Genomic DNA, 27072 nt, shown 5'->3' with positions numbered 1-27072 from the left:
CACTGGGGACAAAGTTTAAAATAGTGCTGTGTTAATATTTTTATCAGAAATTAAATTTAAAATTGATTTTCTGAATTCTATATTTCAGTATTCTGAAATAAAAAACACGAATTTGTAAAAAAAAAAAAATTATTTCAGAAACAATTTTTTTCTTTTTTTAAATCAGCAGTGGGGACAAGTGAGGGAATGACATATTGGTATATTTTAATTACATAAAATACAATAAATAAAAAATAAAAATTGATAATTTTATTTTTATTCTTTTGTTAGCTTGCATTCTGAAGGACACTTTCCCTGAATTTTTTTTTTCGTGAGCTGTAAAACAAAAATAAAATATACTGGGGACATGAAAATGACTGTTTTTGTGAGAATGACCCATATATATATATATATATATATCGTAAGTTTTATAAAAGCAATGCAAAATGCCATGTCTGAAAAAATTTAATTATAGACACACAAAACATTTTTTTTTCGCAAATAAATTAAGAAATGATTAAACAAATTCGTTTTATCTCGTCAATGCGAAAAACTATATTCAAGTAAATTATTAACTTAAATATTATCAATTATATACTAGAAGCGTACTGTTGTTGAAAGAACTTATTAGAAATTATTGTTTAAAAATCATTTGCATAAAATTTATGTAAAAAAATTAATTCAGTGTGCTTATAAATATGTATCTTTATATGTATTTTTAAACTATTTCCCACAGTTTAGTGCGAGCGTAATTATTTGTATTCAATTACGATTGTTTTTACAAATAAATAAAGGCAAATTGCACTTTTCAAATCAATTATTTGGCTTATCAAAATTTGTAAAATAAATATGATAATGAAACAGATTTTTTGTGATTAAATATGAACGCGTTTTGAAAAGTGATTTATAGGAAAATTACCCAACATAAGACTTTCTAGAAAATCGAAATATCAGTTTCTCATTGATTGTTAAGAAGTAGAAGATCTATATAAGGTGATGACAGAATTAATTTGAAACAGACTTTTTTTTTATTCTATGAGATAATGCGAGCATAAAAACAATTTTTTCTTTCGTTGATCACGAATCATAAGATAATACGTTGAAAAAAATCGTTTTATTTTCCTTGAATTAAGCAAATACAGAAAGATGATTTTTTTTATCATGTTTACTTTCAACCATTATGTTAGCTTTGCAACTTTTCAGGAAACGAGACCAAAATTTACGAACTGCTTAAAATACATGAAAAGTTATTTCATTATTCCAACTTTATTATAAATTGCAAATCCGAAAATTATTTTTTAATAATTGTATCTGTTATAAAAATAATTCTTTTTTGATATAATAAGAAATATTCCAATTTCTAATTGTGCATTGGTCTCAATTTTGCTTCATTTTTTTATTCGATTTTTAATAATATTTAGGACTATAATTAGTTACTTTCCTTAAAAAATACCGGAGATAACAATTATTTTTTATAAAATGATTGAACAACTCCGAGTTAAGGCATTAAAGGTATTATAAATTAGTTTTTTTCGACTCCTATATAAGCTTATAAACTTTTTCGAAAACTATTCTTAAATACTCCAACTAATTTTAGAGTTATTTTATTTTGCTTTATTTTATAACCATCGTTAAAATGTTGACGCAATTCTGAGTTTGCGACTGTCCATGTCCACAAGAGGATTCCTGTATAAAACATCGGAACAAACTAGCTTTCACGGAGAACTTTTTTTATGGAACTAACCAGCATTTGAGTTACACGAAGAGGAAGACCACTAAAACCTTGTCCGACAGCAAGACAATTTTAAGAAATTATGAGAGTGGTAGGAACACATTTCTGCATACCGTTTTAGTCATCGATGTAAGCTGGTCACTGAAATGCATAAAAATTGTAAAACCTTCCCGTTGATGAATAAATAATATTCTTTGAAAATAAAGAAAAAATGTTTGGATCAATTTTGTTGTGGATAAGGTAGTAATAATATTTGAATTGTATGCTGTATTATAATCCTTTCATGCTCCTCCGACAAAATCAATATAACGAAAGAAAAAGGTTTTCAATCCCCAACGGTTGCTTCAAATTAAAGCAGTTAGCAATCATAGGGTTAAATTTAGTATTTCTTAAGAGTGCGTTTTAAAGTCAAAACTGAAATTTTATTCAATTCGATTTTCCAAGACACTTCTTGAAACAAGGTCATTCTTAAAGTCTGAATTTAATCTTTTTAATTTTTTTTTTTCATTTTCTTTTTACTTAGAGGAGTTGATCTAGAACCAATATAGTTGGGAAAATTGGGAGGAAAATTCGCTCTTTTACACTTTTATACGTTTCTTCCCTAATATATGAAATTGATGTTTATAAAACCGAATGGTGTAAAGTTTCAACTAATTAATTCTTTTTTATCGTTAAACTGAATTATCAAAAAATTATAATAAAAATTAAATCAAGATTAAACTTGTATTTAAGAGTACGATAAGAAATAAATTAAAATGAACCAATTTTTTAAAAAAAAAACTTATAAATCTTTACCTTTTTTACTAATTACTACCTCGACACTAACTCACTAGTTTTTATAAAAGGAAAAAAAAAAGTAAGAAAAACAACTATGTAAAAAATTAATGGATAAAATGTTCTAAAACTATTCTTGAAAAATACTTACCTGCTCCTATAATTTTATGAACCTAATTTAAAACTAGCTAAGTATTTAGGAACGTTCTCTTTCTGATTCGGAATTGTTCAGGGCAAGATAAAAGATATAAGATCTTATCAGTTTGTAATTTGTTTTGAAAAATTTCAAAATAAAAATTAGAGAAAAAGCCATTAGTATTACCTAAATGCTTCTCCAAGGTATGTAAAAATATAAATTTTCGAATAAATTTTTTACGAGTTTTGAAAGACAATTTTAAAAACAATTTTTTTTAAAACTCAAAACCACGATGACCGTTTTCACTCAATATTTTCTACGATAAAAATGTTTTTTTTGAATCGGTATAATCATATATTTTAAAAGAGGAACTGACTTTCATGTAGGGAGCGCAAGCCTCTGTAGTTGACAATACTCCGAGTAATGGGAAGGCAAATACTGGAATGAGAGCTGTCACCGGTAATGGAACAGGTTCTAACATGAAATAAAATGCCATCCAAATAACTACATAACCACATCTTGACACCTGGAAAAAATACAAAAGATTTTTTAATTTGGATTTATTTAATGAGATCATAATTCTGCTTTCAATTCAGTAAGTTTACTTTCTTCTTAATTAATATTTTTCTGTGAGAAGTCCAGCTTTATTTGTTGTTTTAGTTTTCTTTAATTTTAGGCAATCAAACAATTCATTTTCGTACGACAGGTTATAAGAAAGAGTTGCTCAACCTGAAATTTTGCTTTTAATAAATTATTTGCTATACAGTTTTGATTTTAAACACTTTTCCAGCGATAGTGTTGTTAATTGTTAAGGTTAGAGACGTAGTTTTATCTTTAAGATTTAATTTTATATTTATCATGGAAAATAGCATAGAAGTAATTTATTTACCTCCATTTAAGAAAATCCATTCGATTCCAAAATACATAAAAAAGGGGAATAATAGAAGACATATTTCAAGCGCTTCGAAAATTGGGGCCCCATTTTCATGACTTGCCAGAAGTAACGATTATTAAAAACTGACGCTTATTTTTAAATCTCTTGAAGCATATCAACGGTTATTTATTATATTTTTATGTATTTTGGGAGCGAATGAAGTTTTTTAATCAGATAATATCTTACCACTTCAGTTTCTTGGGATTATTTATTTAGTATAGAAGCAATTTTAGCAATTCCAACGAAGAAAAACTTCATTTTCAAAATATTCAAAGTCTAAAAGCTTTCTTCTAAATGTAAAAGTAATCAAAGCATTTCTGTATTTAATCAACTTTATTTTATTTTTCTGAACTTGCTAATTTTTCTTACCGTATAACCTTACAATTGTGTTTTTCCTAAAACTTGACCATATACACTGAAGACGTTTCTCCCCTATATTTATCAATACCATATTCAAAATTTAGACTCAAATATATTTTTAATTAAACAAATCACTTCCCACCATTATTATATTTGATTTTGTAATACCTCTTTTGAAAGTGCTTTTTCATTTACTTATCTTTCTGAATATGATGCTTGCCTTTTAATGAATAAAAGAAAAAAGTGTTTGTTGAAACTTAATTTCAGAAAAAAACAATTAATAGCAAAATAGTAGCAGGTAAATAAATAAGCATCAAGTTAAGAGTAAATATCACTGGACCATGAAGACAATAAAAAATAACCGAAGCGTGCAATGACACTATCAGTGACTATTGCACTTCTTGGTACAATCAGGGGATTAAAGCAGATTTTTTTAGCCGAGTTACACGAAATCAATTATTTCTGATATTAAGTCCCTAAACTTTCGTTTTCTTATAATCTTGGAAATATCTGGGCAAAGATTTTAAAAAGGTAATACTATATCACTTATAAGAAAGATTAAGTCATACGTCACGAACTTGAGAAAGAGAGAGATTTCTTCTTCCAGCTGAAATTAAACTCATTGCCATTTTTCTTGAAAATCTAGAGGATTCCGAGTTGAAAACCCACTTACAACTTTTTTAAGGCTATTGATATTAATGACTTTTTTAAGTCAGAGTTTAGAGAGAGTAAAAATTAAACAGAAAAATTACATTTTTTGAAAAAAAATTGAAACATTTCTGTCATTGCAATTTATGTGTCGGATGTTGAATTTTTCATAAAATTTATTCCAAATATGTTCTAATCAAAAAAACTTTTTATTAATTTATTCATAGTCGGTGAATAAAAATAATTCTGAGTAAAACAAATTTTAATTTATTTCACATAAGTTGTCTGTAAAACTTAATTATCGGTAAAATCGTCAACCTATCCGAAGGAAATGCAACGTATAAAATGTAATAAACAAAATGTAAACGTAACAAACAAGGTGCAAATATAACAAACAAAATGTAAATGTAACAAATACAATGTAAATGTAACAAATACAATGTAAATGTAACAAATACAATGTAAATGCAACAAATACAATGTAAATGTAACAAATACAATGTAAATGTAACAAATACAATGTAAAAGTAACAGCCAAAAGACGAATATAACAAACAAAAGAGGAATTAACATATAAAATGTCAATGTAGCAAAACAAAAGACAAACAATGTGAGAATGTGACAAATGTAATAAAAAACTTTGCTACTCTGAATAAATTTTGACCTGATCTGGAATTTTTATAGACAAAGTTGCAAGCTTATTTCAAATATGTGAATAATTAAAACAGAATTATTAAATATCAGAAACTGTTACAACATTTGCTCTTTAATAGCATTCTAAATAAAGTCCTCAAAGGAATTTCTCTCTTGAATAAGAATAGGTTTATTTTTAAATTTAACAAAGTTAGACATTAAGAAAAAGAATACATATTTTAGCCAACACTCTTCTTTGTTTGAGTATTGCTGAAGAATCTATTTTTGCGCATATGCGTATATATTCCATAAATGCGTATTCCTGAAGTTGCGTATTCTTGAAGTTTCTAACTATTTTTTTTATTCAGTCACTGTGACTAACTAAGCAAACTGTTATAAATCAATATAGTAGTAGGCAAATAGATGCCCTTACTTATTTGAATTATGAGCAGTCTCCATAAAATTGATTTTGAAGATATCCAGAAATACGAAACATAATACAAAACAAGTTTAACCCCTACAAAATCCGAGCAAGAAACTATAGATAGAATATGACAGAAAGCTACTAAGCAAGTGTTGTACTCCAGGAATGCTTTCCAAATTCATTTAAATAATTTGAGAAAATATTCGCATCATATTTCTATTAATATAGTCTTGATACAATATTTAGTACATGTGTGAAATACATGTGTCCAGAAAGCTGAGTATAAAAATTCGGAGGAATGAAACTATAATTACACGCCATACTGAGGGTTGAAAAGAATATTTATGACAAAGATGGAAAAAAGATAAAGAGAAAAATAGATAAACTGCACTTGGTAACTACTTTATTTCATCGTTAACGATGTCTTCTAGCGTATCATTGTCACAAATCCTTGCATAGATCTCAATTAAGGGAAAAGTTATGTCGCAGTTTAATGTAACTTCATCCACAAACATGGGCAGAAAATGAATCGAGATTACGCTATTTTGTGTAGACTAATATACATTTGTGAGCCCACCATATCTCATATCAGACGTGTTTTAAAGAACATTAATAATAATAAATTTTTTTCCACTCTTAATATTACTCTGTTTAAAATTCTTAACGTATTAAAAATACTTAAAAATATTGCATAGTCAATGTCATATTATAAATAATAATTTTAACAATATTAGGCTAATATTAGGCATTATAAATTATATTAAGTACTCAAGTTAACGAAAAAAAATAATGTTACAAACTAAGTCTTACGAAAAAAAAAACAGAAGAAGAAAGAAATATTAAGAGGTTTCATTGTTTCTTGAGATCATGGTTCGATAAAGTAACACTAGCAAGAAAAATACGGCCTGAGATTTTTTGTTGTGAACTTACTTATTTGTAAAACTCTTTCTTACCAAAATTTACTCTGTACTAAATCCTTAACATTTGCTTTAAAATTAAAATAATTGTAGATTATTCTCATCCAAACGAAATCTTTTATACAGAAGGAGCTATATTAACCTGATCATCTTCTTTAGCTTTAATTGTTATATAATTTCGCTAAATTTTCCTGATGTATAAAATCAAAATCCATTCCATTTCGAGTAAGACAAGCCCTCAATTATCAATTCTCTTAAGTGACACATTCTATATTCTTTCACAAATATCTTAATTCTTTCACTATAATTTTCTTACTTAACACAGAGACAGGCACAAAGTCAATTAAGACATGAACAAAGTAACTATGCATCGAAGTTCTGAGGTACACAAAACAAAATTATATCACGGTTACAATAAAGTACATGAACAAATAATAAATCTAAGTTAAGTAAAAGACGAAGACTAGAAAGAGTTAAATTTTAACAAATTTGATGTGCGAGACAGCACTGTACTTAATTAACTTCTCGTTTATTAACATTCTAAATTATATGGAGAACTATCACGCCATTTTGCTTTTAAACGATCAGCTGGGGCAGACGTCATAAGTCACATGTTTACTTATCCGTGATCTCCTTCTTAAAGTGTAAGTACCCTATTTTTAACCTATTGACAAAAATGATTCTAAAGCTTTGAATTATAATTTTTGCATCAAAAATTCCTTTTAATTTCATATAGTAAAAATATTTCTCAAAAATATAATAAATTCTAAAATAAACAAAATACATATTATAATTTATGATAAAAAGTATTAGGAGCAAGGCTAGCGTTTAACCAATATCTTTTAATCAAATAATATAGAATCGAATGATAATTTATATGGAAATCGTAATTCTGTTAAAAGTCGAAATAATCTTTTAAAACCGAAACTAATAACCAGTGTTTTTCCAAATTTAATTGTCCTTAAAGAAAAAAACAATGATGCTATTTCATCAAATCGATTATTTTCTGTCCAAACCAACTCCTTAACGCAATTAAACGAACTATTTAGTTATTCAAAATTTGACGAGAAGAAGCATACATCATTTTACGTTTAATGGGAAACGCCATATTAATGATTCAGACAAAGACAATATTTAGAACGTTGAGAGAGAGAGAGAGAGAGGATGATGGTGGATGTCATGATCTACGTCATCATTAACCTTGTCTATACTAATACAGATTTGGTTAAACACTCGCATCATTGCTCCGATATCTTAGTTATTTATATGAATTATGATCAACACATTAAAAAAAAGCGTTCCATGCGAAATTATACAAAAATAAATATTTTTTTAACTTTTTTATTAAAAAAAATTCAGAGCGGCATTATTTAATGTTTAATGTTTTTTTTAAAAGAAATTTAGTTATTTGCAAAAATATTTTAAATAATTGATTGAAAAAATTTTCTAACCTAATTCCAGGTATTCGAAAATGTATTCCAAAAAATTCGACCAGTTAACATATTTAAAGTCACTATTTTTTCGTTTTTTTTTTCAAGCCAAAATACAGAATTCTTCGGTATGACGTCTTTGTAATTTCTGACATTGCATTCGTTTAAAACTAGCATTTATGTCGAGTTTAAGTATTTATTTTAATTTTATTATCGTTTTCTTTTATTTCGTTTTTTTTGGTTACAAATTGAGAAAAATCTTCCTTTTCTGTCTTTTTAGACTCGATTTTTCGTTAAATTACACTAATCTAATAGCTTTGGAGGTAACGCTAAAATATTATTATTTACAATAAAACAACGAAGTATAGAAACTGATAGAAATTTTTTTCGAATTTCAAATCATCAAATAAAATATGGGAAAAACTGAGCTTGCGTGTTCTTTGTAGATCTTAAGTAGAAAAAAATTTTAACGTGACAGCAAGGAAAATAGTTTGCATGCCTTACATAATTTCGCCATTTCATCATATGACACACGACAGAATAGCAATAAACAACAGATAAAAATAAATCAGGAAAGAAAAACATAAGTCTTTCTTAACTTATAAAAGAAGTGTAAAATTTTTTAACACTGCTATATAACAGTTTTCTTATCAGTTTTTTTTAATCCTCAATTTGGCTTTATCGATTATCTTTATTATGTATCTTAATTGCATCTTTTATCAATTTTCTTTTAAATCAATTTATTTCTTTTTTTTTCCTTAAATTTGTTTTATTATGATACGATTTTCGACTTTCATTATAATTGTTCTAAAATCTCAAACAACTCACTGAATGCAATTAGTTTCGAATTTAAAAATGCAATCATAAAGATATAAGCCACGAAAAACATTAATCTTGTTTTGTGGATACTTGTTAAAAGAAGAAAAAAATGAGAACAAAATATTGTTTCCCTAACTAAACCATTCCGACTAATTACTTTTGTTTAAAATGGGATAACGTAAGTTTACTGAAAAATAATTTGAGCAAAAGTGTTTTATAGAAGTTAGTTTTTGATGGTTTATCTCCGTCGTTGAACAACTGACCCAATTTTGAGTTTAAGACAACCAATGTTCAATTCAGTAGTCTCGTTATTTTGAACCCAATTCAAAAAGCAAGGGAACCTCTGGATCAATAATTGGGAGAAATTTGCCTACGGGGAGGACTTTTTCATGGAACTGTCACTTATTTGCGCTACATGGAGAGGAAAACCACAGAAACCTCACATGCTTAGCCTGCCGGCAAAGAGACTTTAACCCGTGATCAGTCTACTACTAAGGGTATTTTACGTAAGCACTGAAGTCAGTGCGAGCCGGGTGCAGAAAGCGAAATTCTTATCCACCATCCATCGCTGGTATTCGAACCTAGGTCAGCTTATTGGGAGGTGAATACTGTATCCCCTGAGGCACCGCGGATCAACTCGAACTATTACTGCTATTTATAAATGTCGCGTTGATGATTTGTAGAATATCTTTTCATCTTGGGGTTTCTAAGGGTCTGGTTTCTAAGGAAAGATGTTTTCACTCGTGTAAACGTTTCGCAAGCCCTGCTTAACGACGTAGAAGAAAGTGTTATGTTAGAATCTCGACATAGAAATTGCGCGTTAGCAGAGGTACTAAGATAAAGAATATGAAGAAAGAAAAATATATAATATTTTATTGTTTATGAACAAAGCTCTTTTCAAATAAACATTCGTATTTTTTAAAATAAACTATAGCCATTTAAGATAAATAGACACATAAGAGGAAATTTCTTTTTAAATTTCAAATAGGAATTCAAAAGAAAAATTTTTTTACTTTGCTTATTCTTTTTGATTTTATATTTACTATATTTGTTTACAAATAGTTTCAGTTCATAAAATAAATCCATGATTTCCTAAAAGGAAACAATATATAATATTTAACATTATAGCTATTTGTATTTGACTTTAAGTGGTAATTTAGTTAATTTTTTAAAAAAAAAATTCGCATTCTATTTTATTTGGGTAAAGGGGATTAAAGTTTCAAGATATTGTGTCAAATTACATTATTTACAATTACAATGAATTTTTTTTTATACATCATTCCAATTTCAGGGGATAACAGTTTTATGTGTGAAATATTTTTTTAATGAATAAATATTTTAACGATTTTTTAATCAAGTAAATGCGTAATATATTATTTCATTTCATTTTTTTATTGTTTCAAATCAGACATATAATTGAAAAAAATACAAAAAGTGAAAAAATAAAAATCTATTCTTGAAACTCAAAATCACAGCAGGTAGATAAGTCAAAATGCATCGATCTATTAACGGATAATTTACAAATTTTATTATGAAAACTATATTAATACTAAACATTTAAATATTTAGTTCTAAAAGCACAATAACACACACAAGCTTCAATGGGTAAATATGCAAGTTAAGGTTAAATACAAATGTCATTTTTCTCTGATTAAATTTAACATTTCTGCACTTTTTAATATATTTTGTCATCTTAACACTGAGCTCAACTGCACGTCGAAATCAAAGAGAAACAAATTCGAGAGGCCGCTAACGCCAAAGTTTTGCATCTGATGACGTATGTTGACCACTCGACAAATTGGTCAGTAGGGGATGGTGCTCATCTACCCCTGACGTTTAGCAATGCAAACCTATTCTAACAAGCCACTTCTTAGAAGGGGGTTAAAACTTCGTAGAGGTTTAGTAACTGTTTACCGAATAAATTTTGTCAAACATTTTAAATAAAAGGAAAATTTCTACAGCGTCTCGTAGTGTACCAGGAAAAAACAGAATGACGAAAATAGCGGTTAAGGCTCCAAATCTCTAGACCAACGGCATGATGACAAACTAGTCAGTATTGCATATTGACCGCTTTTATTTCACTTTTCAGACCAACAGTTTTAATTCTATGAAGCTGAGTGGGCTTCAAGGCTTAACCGCTGACAGAACCCCATTATTTTTGAATGACAGCTTAGTGCTTTAACATCTGTGTCATTGCTGAATATTGAGTATAAAATTAATAATTTTTTTATTTTGTGTCTAAAAATCATTTACATATTTAACTCTGCAGAACTGCATTTTATCAAAGAAGCTATTAATGCAATAAGTTAGAGAGTAAAAAGTTTTTAACCGATATTTTAGTGAAAACTATTATTACACTTATCTTATTTTTCAAAAAGAACTCCTCCAAGGAAATAGAAATTTTTTTTTCAGCTTTTCAAAATTAAATCTTTATTTATAGAATTGAACAAATTCTTTGTTATCAGTTTTTATTTTATTCATCGTGAATATAACAATAGTTTTTAATTCTTATAATGATTTATTTAAATTTAATTTTACTTTAGAACTTACAAGTTCAAAGAAAAAATATTCTGCTCCTTTATAAAGTATATATCTTTTTTTGAATTATAATGTAATGATGAATCTTGATCATTACTTTTTTTTGTAAAAGAAAAAAGAACAAGTCTTTTGGTGAACTATTTTAAATCAGATTTTCTAACTGTGACACTTTTTGAAGACATTTTTTCGAATTAAAAAATTAAATATCGATCTTCATATTTCAATTAAATTTCGATGATATATTGTTCTAGTAGAGAAAACGTTTATAATTCAATATTTACTGGCATCAGGATTTATGTATCAATAATTCCAATGGATTGAGCACAAAATTCAAGTCGCTGCAACTCAACTTTTAATTTAATGCATATAAAATAAACTGTGTTTTGGACTAACTTCTTGCGTACAGAACTCTCTCCATCACATTTTTTTTCCACGTTATACTTAGTTTTCCTTTATACTTAGTTTTCCACCGTGTTGCAATGAAACTCAGTTTTTTTTTAAAAAAAAAACTTCCTGAAACATCATTGAAAGAATTGTGCCCAATCAGTTTCACAAAACATCATAATTATCTCCCTTAAATAAAAAAACTGACCTTTCATTGATAAGATCAACTCGTTTATTTTATCAAAGTTTCGCTTATTTTCCCGCCATATTTTTCTAGCAATGTTATGTTAAAATATTTGAAGGCATGAGATTGATTTATAAAATAATCTAATTTAGCTTATTACCCAAGTTATCAGTATTATTTTTAAAACTTTTTTTTGTGGAAAGTAGGTGTGATTTTTTTTTAAATATTACCTACTTTAAAGAGTTGGCTATTAATTAGAGCTTCTTTGCTTATAACTGAATTTACAAATTCTGCGTTAATAACTACAAATAAACTTGTTAAGAAATTATCAAGTGAATGAACACATAATACACAAGAGAAAATTGCAGCTCCATGTTGGCCTCTCTTGACCCCACTCTAACCTTTAAGGTTATCCACATTTATGTAAACAAAGTCCTTCGTTGTTCTTTTTATTTTTTGTTTTCTGAAGTTAACAGAAGTTGGCGAGTGAATCATAGGGGAAACAGTTTCCCATCGACATTTAAAAATTAATGAAGATGGTGCGAATTATACATACCAATGGTCTTAAAAAGGGTTAAACACTTTTTTTTTTAAAGGATACTAATTTTATTTTAAATTTTCTTCTCCTTTTCCTTCCATAACTGTAAAGTATTCTATAGTTTGCTTACAAAATAAATATTTGATTGCTTGCTTGATTTGCTTGATTTTTAAATGTTTTTTACTCAGTACTGGATGTAGATGAAAACAGTACTAGTGCTGGACAGTATCAGTACTAGATGTAGATATTAGATTTTAAGACGATTAAATTACATTCATAAGTCTCATCTTTTTCCCGCCCAAACTTATGTAAGATATGAGGCTTTATACTTAAAATATAAATATTTAATTAAGTATTTATTTTAAGTTACACGGTAGCGTATTGAATTTAAATTTTATGAAAATGTTAGTAAAATTTGTGCTTAATTTCATAAAAATTGCTCAAAAATGATTCAAATCTAAGTTCATTGATGAGTAGGGATGCCAAAAAATAACTGTTTGTTTAAAAGTGTATCATATGGACTTATATTACCGATTAATAATTACAAAACGTAAAAAAATGGAATTTAAAAAAAAAATTCCTTTATAGGAGTAATGAAAAGTTTTTTAGATAGTATTCTATCTTGTAAAGTTATATTCAGGCGAAATTACCAGTGAAAATGAAATGAATAAATAAAACAAAACATTTCTAAAATAAATGAATTTTTTCCATGATCACATGATAAAAACATATGTGATAGGTTTTATTAGTGCCATGTTTGGTAAGTAAAATACATTTATGATTAACGAAGATAATGATTTCATTGGATGAATTTTACAGGAATTTTTTTTATGCATTTTGAAATGCCTATCCGTAAAATAAACAGAGATATGATTCGAAAGTGAAACGTATTAACCTTGTAAAATAGATTTAATTAAAATGCCAAGAATTTTTTATATATGGCAGTTTGATAACAAACTAGTTGAAACCACATTCAGTCTCTTAACTTCTTCAGAATGGAAAGACGCATATTTTTACGGAATAGAGTTCTTGGCCATGAAAATAAGGGACAGGGAAGTCACAATCTGGAAAATGTAGTCCTAATAGTTTAGATAGTAGATATAAGTTTGTGTCCCTTTATTATACTAATTTAATTTTTGAACATTTCGCCATTACCCAGATAGCTTAACAGTTTTCCTCCTTTAAATGAAGCACTCATTTTAGCACTTCATTTTTAAACTCGTTTATACAAAGATAATTCCGCAGATAAAAAAATTATTTTTTTCTAATAGTTTAAAATTTTTATTATTTTTTTAAAACTTTTTATTCAAAGTATTGTAAAAATTGTGTATTGTAAAAGTATTGTCATTGTAAAAATTGTACTGTAATATCTCTCCGGATTTGATGTTGAGAAATTCAAAAAATTAAATGAAGAAACATTTTTCTTAAGATTTAAAACCAAGTCGAGCTTCTATGTGTGCTTTAAAGGGTATACAAAAGCTCTAAATAGCTAAAATTAATAAAACTTACACCAAGATCACGCGCCTTCACACCATGTGTTAAATATTTTCGTTTCCCAAAACTTAAATGTTGGCGCGTTTTGAATATCGTTCGTAACTGTTGACAATGGATAACGAGTTCGTGAGTGTTTGTGGTTGCCTTCAATGCTGATTTTCATTTACAGAAACTAAAGTTCAAAGTTAAAATACGTTTGAATTTATTTTTAGCTACGTAATAAAGATATTTATATTTTAATTTTTAACTCTCTGCAATCTGGATTAAATAATTTTATGATGTATAATTTCTATGTATTTCTGTTCTGTGAAGCCCAGTTCAAATTTGTTGGATATTCTCTTTGTGCTAAGCGTATGTTTGAATAACAATTTAATTTTATTTTAAAAATTAGTGCATGTATGTAAACTAAATCAATGATTTTTTTAAATAGTGTCTCGTAGAAATAACTTTAGTGATTCTCATGTGTATCATATCTTACTGTAATTATAAATTTTGGTGTTGATGGTGGCTATGGTGACTGCTATTTTACACCATGTAGACTAAAAGTAGTAGTAGTAAAAGAACTTTCTAGATATTTCACTGAATCAGGAATTAGATGCAGTGGAATGATATTTTGATGTACAGTATAGTTGCCACCATTCTTGGTGTACAGATGCACGAAATTTTTTTCTAGTACATGAAACTACTTCTGCAAAACATTTTGCTGAATTCCAAACAGTTAGAAGTAATGTTAAAACTCTCAGTACAAAAATTTGCTTTAAAACGATTTTTTTAAAATTGTGATTCCAAAGATAATTTCTTTCAATATTTATATATTTTTTAAGAATATTATTTCATAATTTTTTTAATAATGCTAGAAAATATTTTAAATGATGCGGTATACATTTTCTTCATTTTTCCAATCGTGTAATTTTTGTTCAAAATTTGTACAAAAATTCAAAATTTGAGCACAATTCATCAAAAAGTTCCAGAGAAATGAAATTTTAAAAATGCGATTTTTTTTGTAATTTTACTACACAGAACCAGTTTGGTCTATTCTGCTCAATTATTTTACATAAAATTACATTGTATGAAAGTATGCAATAATTTGTATACCTTGAAATTTGAAATATCAGTGAAATAAATAATAAAAAAAATAATAATAAAAAAATTTATAGTAAATAAACTTATAATAATAATCTTTAAAATTTGTATACATATATATATTGCGAGAATTATTTTTAGAATAACAACGAGTTTTATTATTGTATGAAAAATGATTCAATATAATAATTTAAATATTGTGTCAAAATATGCAAAAAGTGAAATTAACACTAAGGCGGCCCAAACGTACTATTGATTTCTTGACTAAGCTCTAGGGATTATATTTTCCTGATTGCATCCACCCAACACAATTTAGAAGGAATGTTTGTTCATTATAAGAAATATATTTTTGATTCCGAATTTTGATTCATAAAATATCGTTAGTATTAACTAATAAGCATATTTAAGGTTACTCCTTGGAACTATTATTATTGCACGTTAGTAGGTGTTAGTATGCTTATTATAACATAATTTATTAAGTTTCTTACGATACGATTTTACTTAAATACAACTCTTATACAATAAGATACAATAAATTACTAATAAAATAAATAATGCGAAATAACTGCAAATGTGTTAAATAAATTCTGGAAAAAGTAACAAAATATTATTTTAAATATCAAAACATTTAATGGACACGCTAAAGAAGTATCTAAATTTTTTTTCCATAAGTGTAATTCAATAACTGAAAATATAGTCAGTAAAAAAATATTGTACAAAAATAAATAAACTAATCAATGAATAAATTTCTAATACTTGACTTTGTACTATAAGGGTTATTATAACAAATAATTCTTATCAAGTTCGTAGATTTCACTATCGTCATTTGCGTTCTAGGTGATGAACGGAGAGAAACTTCAACTTCGTATTTTATTTCGCAGAAAAATAAACTTCATATTGAATGGGTGATAATTCAGACATTATCACAAAACAAACATCGTATATGATTTCATTAACATACTGCGTGGTGAATCTTTTCTTGCCCGGCACGAAAAAAAGAACTAATGAATATTTATAGCATCAATATTTCTAAATCTCTGACTTATAGTTTATTGACCGTACTATAAATCTCTTGTAATTTATGATCTAGCAAGGAAATTTGCGAATTGCATTTTTATGAGATAATGGTTTTCTATAGCATGTGAAAAATTGCTGAAAGCCGTTGAGTTGGCAGAATTCGTTGTATTCTTTCATTCTGTCAAGACAAATAAAAAGTTAGTAAGTAAAATATAGTATTAACTAAACTTGCAAGTAAATAAAAATTTAAAAGTTTCAGCGATTTGTAGCAGTTCAACAAATTTAACTCATATTTCAGTTTTTTGATATTGATATTGATATTTTATAATTTTGAAAATGAAATACAACTTACGGTTTGCATTAAAAAAATAAGGAAGAGTGTGGTGACTTTTTATTTTTCATACAGAGAGCAATAATTTTAAAAAACTTGAACATTTCATAGGAAATACATTATGTGGTAGTAAATAATTTTTTACGAATGAGTGCTTTTTGTAAGAAAAATATTCAAATTAGTAAAAATTGGAGAAGGGTTCAGCAAGGTGTTGTACCTAAAACCATTTACTGTAACTCCTTGAATGATACTCGATTCGAGTTCTCTTCTTGTAAACTTGATTGAGTTTGCGTATTTATGCAATTAAAAATCAGTTTATAAGTGTTCCGAGTATTCTAAAATGAATCAAAATAATTATGAATATAATACTAAATAGTATTTTATAAGAACATCTCAAAAATTTACAGAACATTACCATTTTTACAAGCTGTGAGTTGTAAGTCATTAGGGAAATATATTAGTTTTAGCCAGACTGGTTGCTGGACCGCTCTTTGATATAATTCAGATATAATTTTTACTCAGATATAATTTTTTAAGGTTTTGTTTTCTCATCAAATTGATTTTATAACTATCGTTGAACAGCAGACCCAATTTTAAGGGTTTACGACTATGTTCAACTCCGTAGCCATGTAATGTTGAACCCAAACCAGAAGACAAGGGAACTCCTGGATCGAGGATTGGGAGGAATTTGACCATGGGGAGAACTTTTTGATGGAGCTAATCCGCTTTTGCGTTACATGGAGAGGAAGATCACGAGAACCTCCCACGGTCAGACTGACCGCAAGGGGACTCTAACCTATAATCCATCTACCACTGAGGATATTTCACGTCAGCATTGTGGTCGGTGTAAGCTGGATGCGGAATTCATATCGACTGGGATTCGAACCCGGTTCGCCTCATTGGAAGGGGGAACGCTCTATCCCCTGAGCCATCGTGGCTCCTCATTGAATCGATTGGAGAAAATTACATCGCAACTAGAAACTCAAAAAAAGTTCTCTAGCTTAAAAAAAGCCTGTAAAATCTGAAATGGTCACCAACGCAGCACATATTATTCAGTGTTACAGTTTCACATCTAAACGCAGAAATTCTCCACTACAGAGCACAAATATTTACTGTGGCAGTTGGTGACATTAGGTTCAGTTGGTTACGGGACAATAACAGTTTTGATAGATGCAAAACACAAAAATATCTAATTACGTAATATTTGCAAAATATTTTAATTACGAAATTTTCTGAAATTGTTTTGTATTGCCTGCTAAGTAGACTAGGGTAATAAAGCACGGCAAAGTATTGTTAAACAAAGGTTAAGCATGTTTGACATGTGACGCGTTTTGTGGTGGTGCATATGACGTGTATACTAGTCATCTAAAATAAGAAAAAAAATTACCTATCACTAGTGAAAATCGAAATTTTAACAAGCTATTATCAGAATGTTATTTGGTGGTATGTTTCATTTATATTACCAACAGGTTTGCCAAGTATTATATTTTGTAGTGGGAAAGCAATTACACGTATTATCTGCGACTTGGACGGCAAGAGTTGATTTGAGGAGAAATTGCGTAACAATTTGCCGGGGCTGTGGTAGCTCAGGGTATGGAAAGTTCTCCTTCTAATGAGATAAACTGGGTTAGAATCCCAGTGATGGCTGGTCGATTTGAATTCCGACTCGCACCGTAAAAGTGCTGACGCAAAATATCCTCAGTAGTGGACGGATCATGGGTTCGAGTCCTCTTGCAGACAGGCTAACAGTGACTGGTTTTCCTCTCCATGTAACGCGCATGTGGGTTAGTTTCTTCAAAAAGACCTCCATGAAGGCAATTTTCTCCTAATACTTGATCCAGGAGTTACCTTGTTTTCTGGATTGAGTTCCAAATTGCAGGGCTATGGAGTTGAACAGTAGTAATCGCAAACCCAAAAAACTGGGTCGGCTGTTCAGCGTTATAAAATAAAACAATTAACAGGACTAATACTGGCTCCATGTTTTACGAGGGAGAGTTCAAAACATTATTGAACTGAATCCAAGAATCCAAGGCATACGTCCCAAAAATCCAATTACAAAAACAACTCAAACTTTTTGTACGAAATAGAAAAATCCTTTGTTTAGTAGGGGTTTTGGTAGGTGCTTTCCATCTCGCCAAAAGACTTTTCCTATTAATAGGCGTATTAGGTACTTCTCTTATTCTCCCTTTTTCGTACTGTTCTCCGTCTTCTTTGAAAATTCCTCTTTTTCGTCTCGTATTATTATTATATATTGTATCCTCCGTATTTTATTATTTTTTGAAATTTTTTTAACAAGTTACTAAATACAGTAATCTTTCAGAAAAGAATCGTTAATTTTTAATTAAACAAAAGTTTAATTTTTAATTAAACAAAAGTGTAATTTTTGGTATCGTTTTTCGGAAAATTTATAAAAAAAAAACATTTGTCCTGCATTCGACGTGTCATTCCTTAATTCGAATAAAATTTAAATAAAATATTTTTTTTTATTTCTTCATAAAAATTTTCTGAATTTAAATTCCCTCGTTAACTGGTTAAAAGTAAAATTGATCTAGATATCTGGAACTTGCAAAGATCATTGGTAATCATGTTGATGAGATTTTCATTGCTAATATCCTGATCTGCTAGCTCAATTAATAGACAATAGACAAACACATTATGTTCGAAACCGATGTATAATTACGCATAAAAACCCTTAAAACTCTTGATGGGCTGGTAAGAACTTGATGGGAACTGTTGCTAAATCTAAATACCATTCGCTGTGTTTCTACATAATTGTAAGTCAAACTTCCACGAAATTTAAAATTTTGCTTTTTTTTCGAGCTTATACTCATTTTATTATATTATTATTCGTTATATCTATTTTAAGATTCCTATTTTATTACATTAATATTCATTTCTATTTTTGAGAAAATAATAATTACAAAATATTGAGTTTTGGAATTATTTATAGCATATTTGGTACAAATACATGCATAAATCGGAATAAAAACTAATAATTTTAACATTAAGTATTGATTGGTAGTCAGTCACTTTAATCGGGGATGAAAAGCACTATTTTTAAATGCGAGATAAGCATCTTTCTCAGATATTTTTTTTTTCATTTTTCGTTTCAAAAATAGAGAAAAATTACATGATTTAAATTCGAAAAAACGCGAACTTTCCTTATTATTATATTAACTATACAACTAAAATATTTCGTTACATAATTGCAAAAAAATGACAACTGAATATAGACTACATCAACACTATTGTTACATGAAGGGCATTTTTTTAGATAATTGTTTGAAACTCACATATTTCTAACTGTATAAAAAGAGCTTCAATCAGTATAAAAGTAACAAATGAGAATATTTACATCAAAGCGAAAGAAAATTCTTACAGTATACATTTCGCACGAATTTCATGACATTTGTACGCTTTCAGTTAAAATATTTTTCCTCATTCAATGAAATATCAGATGTCATTCTTTTGTTTAAAAAATAAAATGTGTGACACCTTAGTTTTGCAAAAATGTATTTTATCGAAGGCATGCTGCAGTCCATTCCTTTGTCACGAAATGGGATATTATTTTAGAAGTTTCGAATTATTATTATTTTAACTATGTAGAGATGTGTTTTTATTGTTTTGTGGTGGTTCAAGGAAGATGAATAACAATTTAAAACTTTTAAAGCAAATTGTATTGTATTTTGATTATGAAATAAAAAAATTTTAATGTTCAGTTTTATGATGTATTATAAACAGTTTTTAATGGAGAACTAAAAAAGGTTTTTTTTATCACTAGCGGTTCATTTTTCGCGATACCTCATGATTGTTCCTCAACCTTTTTTGTTCCTCAACAAAGGATTAACCATCTTTTGTCTCATCCAATATGAGTTAAAATTAAAAATTATTAAAATACAAAATTTCAGAATTTACTACTGAATTAATACATATATAATTCCAAAGTATTATTTTTAAATTCTGATGGCATAAAATTTAAACCTAACGTTCTAAATGATAAGGAATAAAGTTTTTCATTTTCTAACTGAAGTTTCTAATCACCTAAGTACAAGAAATAGAGATGAGTTTAGGCTTGCTTTTGGAGAATTGAACCCGTCCGAAGAAATCTGAACCCGAGATAGATAAATCTGAGATATACATCGGATCAATTCCAAATTTTGCGGTCTCGCTATTAGGTCTTTGATGCCTAATTAAGGAAATTAGTGATTATAATCATTTTATCTCCACAATTAATAAATTTTACAGTTTTTTGTATTTAATAACTGGACCAAAAGTATCTTCAAAAGTAGCAAAAGATTTTATGAAAATTTTATCAAGAGTCCGAGACCCCCCGAGCTTAAAAACTTTGTCTGTAAACGAGCCAAAACCGACGGCGAGCCAGGGTTGCGCCCATGTCATTTCTAACAAGAAATATGGAAAATTTAATCAAATCAATCGTTTCATATGCACTGGTAACTCACATTTTGCAGAAAAACCGACAATCTCCAAATTCGCATATGTTACTTTTGATCACGAGTTTAGGTATTGTTGTTCAGCATTATTTTGCCTGCATGCCTTCACCTGCGACTGTATACACAAAATTTCTGATCGAGTTTTTCTTCTTTATGAAAATGAGACGACAGTATATTATATTAAATCAAAAAAGAATGCGATTCTTTGTCATAAAGAAGCTAAAGTCCTTAATTTACAATTGGTTTACCGTGCTCACTTTTTGTTTTCTAGGATTTCAATTTCTTTTTAAAATCAAAATCTTCAACAGTTACTGTCGGAGCATTATTTAAACATTTCATAATAATATTTACTGATAAGTAATTGCTATTTTAACAACATTACATATAACATAAAATAACCAACATCAAATTCAATCTCTACGAGAGTTTGATTTTTTTTAAAATTTATTATTTTTAGTTATAAAAATTTTCTGAATAAAATTTTTCAAAATTAATATTTTCAGAACTTTCAATTCAGTTTCAAAATGTACCAAAATTTCCAGAATTATTTTTCTTTGATCATTTTTTGAAATCCTAATCATATAAATCAAAAAGTAGTTTCAATCACATAAAAGTAGTTTCAGATATAATACACTTGAATTTTGATTTTTTTTAAATACACTTTAATCTAACTAAATATTTTTTGCCGATATGCCATCTAAAAAATCCAAAAAATTCGAAGAAACTTAAGCTTTGGGTGACAGCAAAACCAGAGCAAGTTGAAAAAAATTGAAAACTCCAAAGTTGGAAAAAAAAGAAGAAAAAAACAGGCAAATCCAAATTAAAAGAATTTTTCCCTTCGTGTGCTCTTAGTTTCCTTACATTGTGCTTTCTACTACTTCTTTTTACTTTTCTTCTACTATTATATCTTTCTACTATTTTCTTTCTTCTTTCTACTACTGCTTTCCTCATAAAACAGACTGTCTTAATGCTTCTTAAATTAAAGAGTTTTAGTTCCTATCTCAATTTGGCGAAATGTTGCAGAAAATCAGCTTTTTCTGAAAGTTTGTTTTGGAAATAGCAAGGTCTTTGGAGGATAGTTACAACTGAAAGACACATGAATAGAGTTAAAACAGATTAGCCTTTGAGTTAACGGTTTCAAGTATTGCAAGCCTCTGATCATCTATCAACAATGAGATTTTTTTATTCAAATTTATTTCTTCCGTTCTATAAAACCCGTGTGTATCAGAAGTTAACAAAAAAAAGTTAATTAACAGCTGGATAAGAAAACATGGTCTAAACATCTCGTTTACAATATAAAGAAAGGAATCCGATGGTTTGAATAATTTACTTAATTCTTTGACATAATCTGCATTAAATTTAAGATACTCCAATTCCCTTAGTTATTTACTTTGAACAGTTAAAAGTTTATTTCAATTTCTTGGCTTTTTAACTTATCAAACTGAAATCCAAAAAATATTATCAGAATTGAAAATTGGGACACCCAAAATAATCACTTAAAATCAATATACAAATCGTACAATTTCGGTTATGTATACTGAAAATTTCTGCATTTAACTATTCAATTAAAATATGCTATTTTGTAGTGAAAATATTAGATCTATCTGTAAACGTATTTAATTAATTCTGAAAGTTCTACTGATTTAGTTTGAGGTGCTCACATAGTCCTAAATTTAAAAAAACGAAATACCCGAAATAATGCGGAATTATAGTAAGAAAATATTAGAAACTTTTAAATATTTTGAAAATAGTAAAATAGAAATTTTATTTATACTAGTGCAGACCTTCCCTTATGTGATAGCTCACAGCTTTAGTCCCATTTTCTTTATACCTTTTCTTGTGTGCGGTTTAAGTAATGAATGACCAACCTAGAAATAGTTTATCAATCACAACATTAACTAGATTAACAAATTAAACAATAAATGTTTCTAATATTATTAAAAATGAAATTTCCGATTCACAAACAGCCAAAAGACATCTTCATTGCTCAGGTTTAGATTAATTGGATAACTCTTTTGACACTATTTGACAATGATAACTACGTTATTTTTATAACCTTGAAACTTACGTGATTAATTAAAATTCCTTTGAAATAATGTTTTTTGTAGTTTAAAACTATAAAAATATTCATAAAGTAATTGATTTACTTGTTAATTGATTTGAAAAGCAAGCAAAAGGGTGGCTGTGTCACATTGTTTCAATAGTTGGCGGTATTGATATACGTTCGCGCTGGGAGCTTTGTTTTTTAGTATGCATCATTTTGGCGTGTAAACAAACTCTCTTCACAGAAATAATGGTTTTCTCTTTACTTGCAATAGAGTATAGCCCTTGCTAAAAATTTAACTTTAGATGATACTGTTTTTTTTAAAAATATTTCGAAGATATCAGCTTTGTTCGTTAGCTCATAGCTCTTGTTAAAAAAGGAAGTTTAATGCTAATATATAATAATTATTTAATAATTTTTATTCATTATATCGGATGAACAACTTTATGTTGTAGCATAAACAGATTACTTTATAAAATTAGTGTTTCTAAATATAAGTAAAAACATGCGTTTACTATTTTATAGTTGTGCTTTAAAAAGGTGTTTCTATAAAAAAACAATTTAAAATCAATGGTATTCGAAATTTAAAAAAAAAAGTATTCAAAAGCGAAATTAATGTAGAGATAGCGCTAGTTCGTCAAGAAGAAACGTGACCAATTCCCATGCTATTATTGACGGAAATGATGCTTGATTAACTTCAATAATAGGAACTAATTTTAAAAAAAAAAACTGAATTGAAAATGGGACCAAGTTATTTAGGTGAAGCGTAAAAATTCATCAAACTATTTTTGACTCCAATAATGTTCAATTAATTTTTGTAATAAGCACTACTGGTATTATGGTAATAGCGATACAGTTTTAATACGTACCAAATATACTAACATTAGTTAAATGTATAATATCAGTATATTTGGTACCTATTAAAAATGCATCAACGCTATGCAGTTTTAATTTAGATACCGTGGAAAGTTTTTTTACGGCCAATCAAAGGGTATAAGTACCAGAGAAAAACGCTTGATAGTGGTAAATTATAACTATCATGAGTTAGCCAAATGATACTGAATACAGTTAATCTTTATTTTAATGAATTGAAATGCTAAAAACGTGTTTTGCTTAATCTAATAACGTATATACGTAAAACCATCCTGAATGACATAATGTGACAAGAAATAAAAATAATATTGTAATTAGGTCAGCTGTATTGTGTTGGTATATGTTTTTCAGTTTTGTGCATTATTTCGTTTTGTTGTTCAGTATTGATTTATTAATTTTTTGATCATCCCATACGAAGACGGAGTATTCAACTTGTTGATGAAAAAAAATTCAAGGAATATTTAATAATTGCAAAAATTTCATTAGCTTTCTACTTTTCGATTTATTATCTTATTTATTTGCTCTCTTTTGAAAACAATGGTCCTTTGTCTATAAAAAATCATTTAAAAGAAAAAGTAAGCCATCAAAGTCAAAATAACAATGTTACTGATTGTTATAAGCACTGAAACATGTGGATGTAATGCAATTTTTACATGACTTATATAAAATCACAAAATTAGGCGGATATTAAAAATGAGAATCGAAAATTGGAATGATGCTTTTTTTTCCTTCAATTTACTGTTATGCGCCGATTGTAATATTTTTTATCTGGGCATAAGTGACCCCTTTTTACATTTAAGACGTTATATCAAAAATGTTAAATCACAGTTATTTAAGATAGGATACTTAAGACAAATATGAGTTTAAAATAGTCGATGTTAAGAAAACGTAAGGGCACCAAGCACGAAGTAGAGACAATCTAATTTACTTTAAAGTAATTATTTGAATCGAATTATGTTTCTTGAATTTTTGAAATTAACTTATGTTGAAAACATACAATACTAAAAAATTAAATTCAAATAATGCAATGTCTTCTCTTTTTGTCGATGTTTTCCCAAAGCACAAAAATTTTTGAATAACTTTTTTTTAGAAACTGCTAAATGTGTTAAAGTAAAATTAAATTGAGAGTTAACAAAAATATTTACAATTAAGCTTAAAATATAACATTAGCTTCTAAATTGTTAAAAAAGTTATTTTATTTGTCTGACATTTGATTTACAAATAGTTATATTTCAAACAAACCAAACTAAAATAAAACAATGTGGATTTCAAAGTTTTATGATACAAAGTGTATTTTTTTATGTTTCACTTTCCTTATAAGTTCAAGAGTAATTTAGTTCTATTTGCCTTGTAACACAGTGCTCGTCAACCTTTTTATCACCGCTGATCGTTCATCGTTTGATTATCTTAACGCGGCCCGCTGACGATGGGGAGAAGTTCATTGTTTATATTTTAGATTATTTTAATTGAACTGTATTTAAATATGCCTTCAGAATAAAATACGATTGCGTGCGTGGTATTGGTGTGGATTAAAGGTAACGTCTGTCAGCTCCAGATTAACTTTTCGTCTATGGAAAGTCATTCAAATCGAAGATAAATACACCACAGAAAATAAAATAGAAATAATTTAATGTTCATCACAAAAATTCCTCCACGAAGGCAAATTTCACCAAATACTTGTTTCAGGAGTTTCCTAGTCTTTTGGATTGGGTTCAAAATTACAAGCCTACCAAATTGAACATACATAGTCATGATACGAATCGATACGATCGATACGAATCAGCATCGCGCTTGCACTGACCACAGTGCTGACATGAAATATCCTCAGTGGTTGACGAATCATGGGTTCGAGTCCCTTTGCCGTCAGGCCAACCATAGGAGGTTCTCGCGGTTTTCCTCTCCATGGAACGCAAATGCGGGCTAGTTCAGTTCCATCAAAAAGTCCTCCACGAAGCCAAATTTCTCCCAACACTTGATCCAGGAGTTCCCTTGTCTTCTGGATTGGGTTCAAAATTACAAGTCAACGGAGTGAACATGAGTTGTCGTAAACCCAAAAATGCCGGTTATAAAATGAAATATAAAATACGTAGTCATGAATCCAAAATTGAGCCGGTTTTTTAACAACGGTAATAAAATATAAAAAATATATTTATACATATATTGCTGCTCTACTTAAAATAGTAATGATATGTAAATATTTGAAATGGTTCTTTGATTCTTTTTTTAAAGAAATTTCTTTATACCATTCAAGAACTGAAAAGTAGTGTAATTTTTTATGAACATTATAAAGTAAAATACAGTTCTTCTATTTTTAATTGAACAGAAAGTATTCTAATTCATGCTAATTTTTAATTAAATTTTGATTATGTTCTGCAGCAGCAGAGGGAAAACCAGATAAAAAAAAATGCTTTTATTTTTTTAAAAATTTTATTACATTTAAACGTACATTAATTTATTTTACATAGCTAAACACAATGCGAACTTTACTGTATTTTTTACAAAAACATAAAGACAAACTTTTTCTTTACTTTCACACTACGATTATGTAACTTTGATATGCCTCAGTTGTGAACTTTACAGATATTGAAATTTTATTCGGAAAAATGAATTTCATTAAATTTTTATTTTTCATAAAGAGTTATTTAAAGTGAAAACTTGTGAGTAAAATTGCTTTTAGATTTTAATAAATTAGTAATATTCCATTTTATAGTCCAAATTTTTATTACCGAATTAAAATCTAGCATGTACCGAATTAAAATCTAGCATGTATACAATCAGCATGCATTAGCTAACTTTTATTCTTTCTCAAATTAAACGCGTTCGAATTGAAGAAAATTCCGAAGAGCGCTCCGGAGAGTAAGCGCTGATCTGTCCTTGGTCGAATAAAGCGAACAGATAACTATAATAAATGAACACATAACAGACTAATAACTCCTCCCTCTCATTAGATTAAAATATAAATGCAAATTTATTTATTAGATGTTAAGAGCCCTTGGCGTGTAAAAATAAACAAAGTGTTACAAATCATACAATGTAATTTCGCAAAGCTGACAGACGAATTGCCGTCATTCTCAAACTGATAAGAGACGAAAATAATTCATTAACTGGGTGAAGAATTTAAAGAAATGACATTGGAAATCAGAGAGATACACAAGATACAGGAAGAACCTAAATACAACAGGAAATACTACTTATGTTCTGTTATACTTTAAAAAATTGTTTATAATAATAATACAAGAAAAAAAGTGAAACTCGTCTCGATGCTATGTGGTTAATGTTAATGGATGTATGAAACGTACAATATTGCCGAGTTCCTCTACAAATGATAAATGTAATTCAAATTTAGTTT

General features: G+C 28.1%; 1 protein-coding gene across 3 annotated transcripts in view; it reads right to left on the bottom strand.

Moving 5' to 3' along the window:
- LOC107439516 (Na(+)/citrate cotransporter) overlaps positions 1-27072 on the bottom strand; it is a 56191-nt gene that overhangs the window by 24869 nt on the left and 4250 nt on the right. For all 3 annotated transcript variants that reach the window (XM_016052149.3, XM_016052148.3, XM_071177426.1), the window contains exon 2: positions 2998-3147. In XM_016052149.3, the coding sequence (XP_015907635.1) occupies positions 2998-3147 (150 nt within the window). The remainder of the gene's footprint in view (positions 1-2997; positions 3148-27072) is intronic.

This window comes from Parasteatoda tepidariorum, chromosome 2 (genome assembly GCF_043381705.1).
Source record: "Parasteatoda tepidariorum isolate YZ-2023 chromosome 2, CAS_Ptep_4.0, whole genome shotgun sequence".
Lineage (NCBI taxonomy): Eukaryota > Metazoa > Arthropoda > Arachnida > Araneae > Theridiidae > Parasteatoda > Parasteatoda tepidariorum.
Note: the sequence above shows the minus strand (reverse complement) of the source record. Positions and strands in the feature narration are given on the sequence as shown.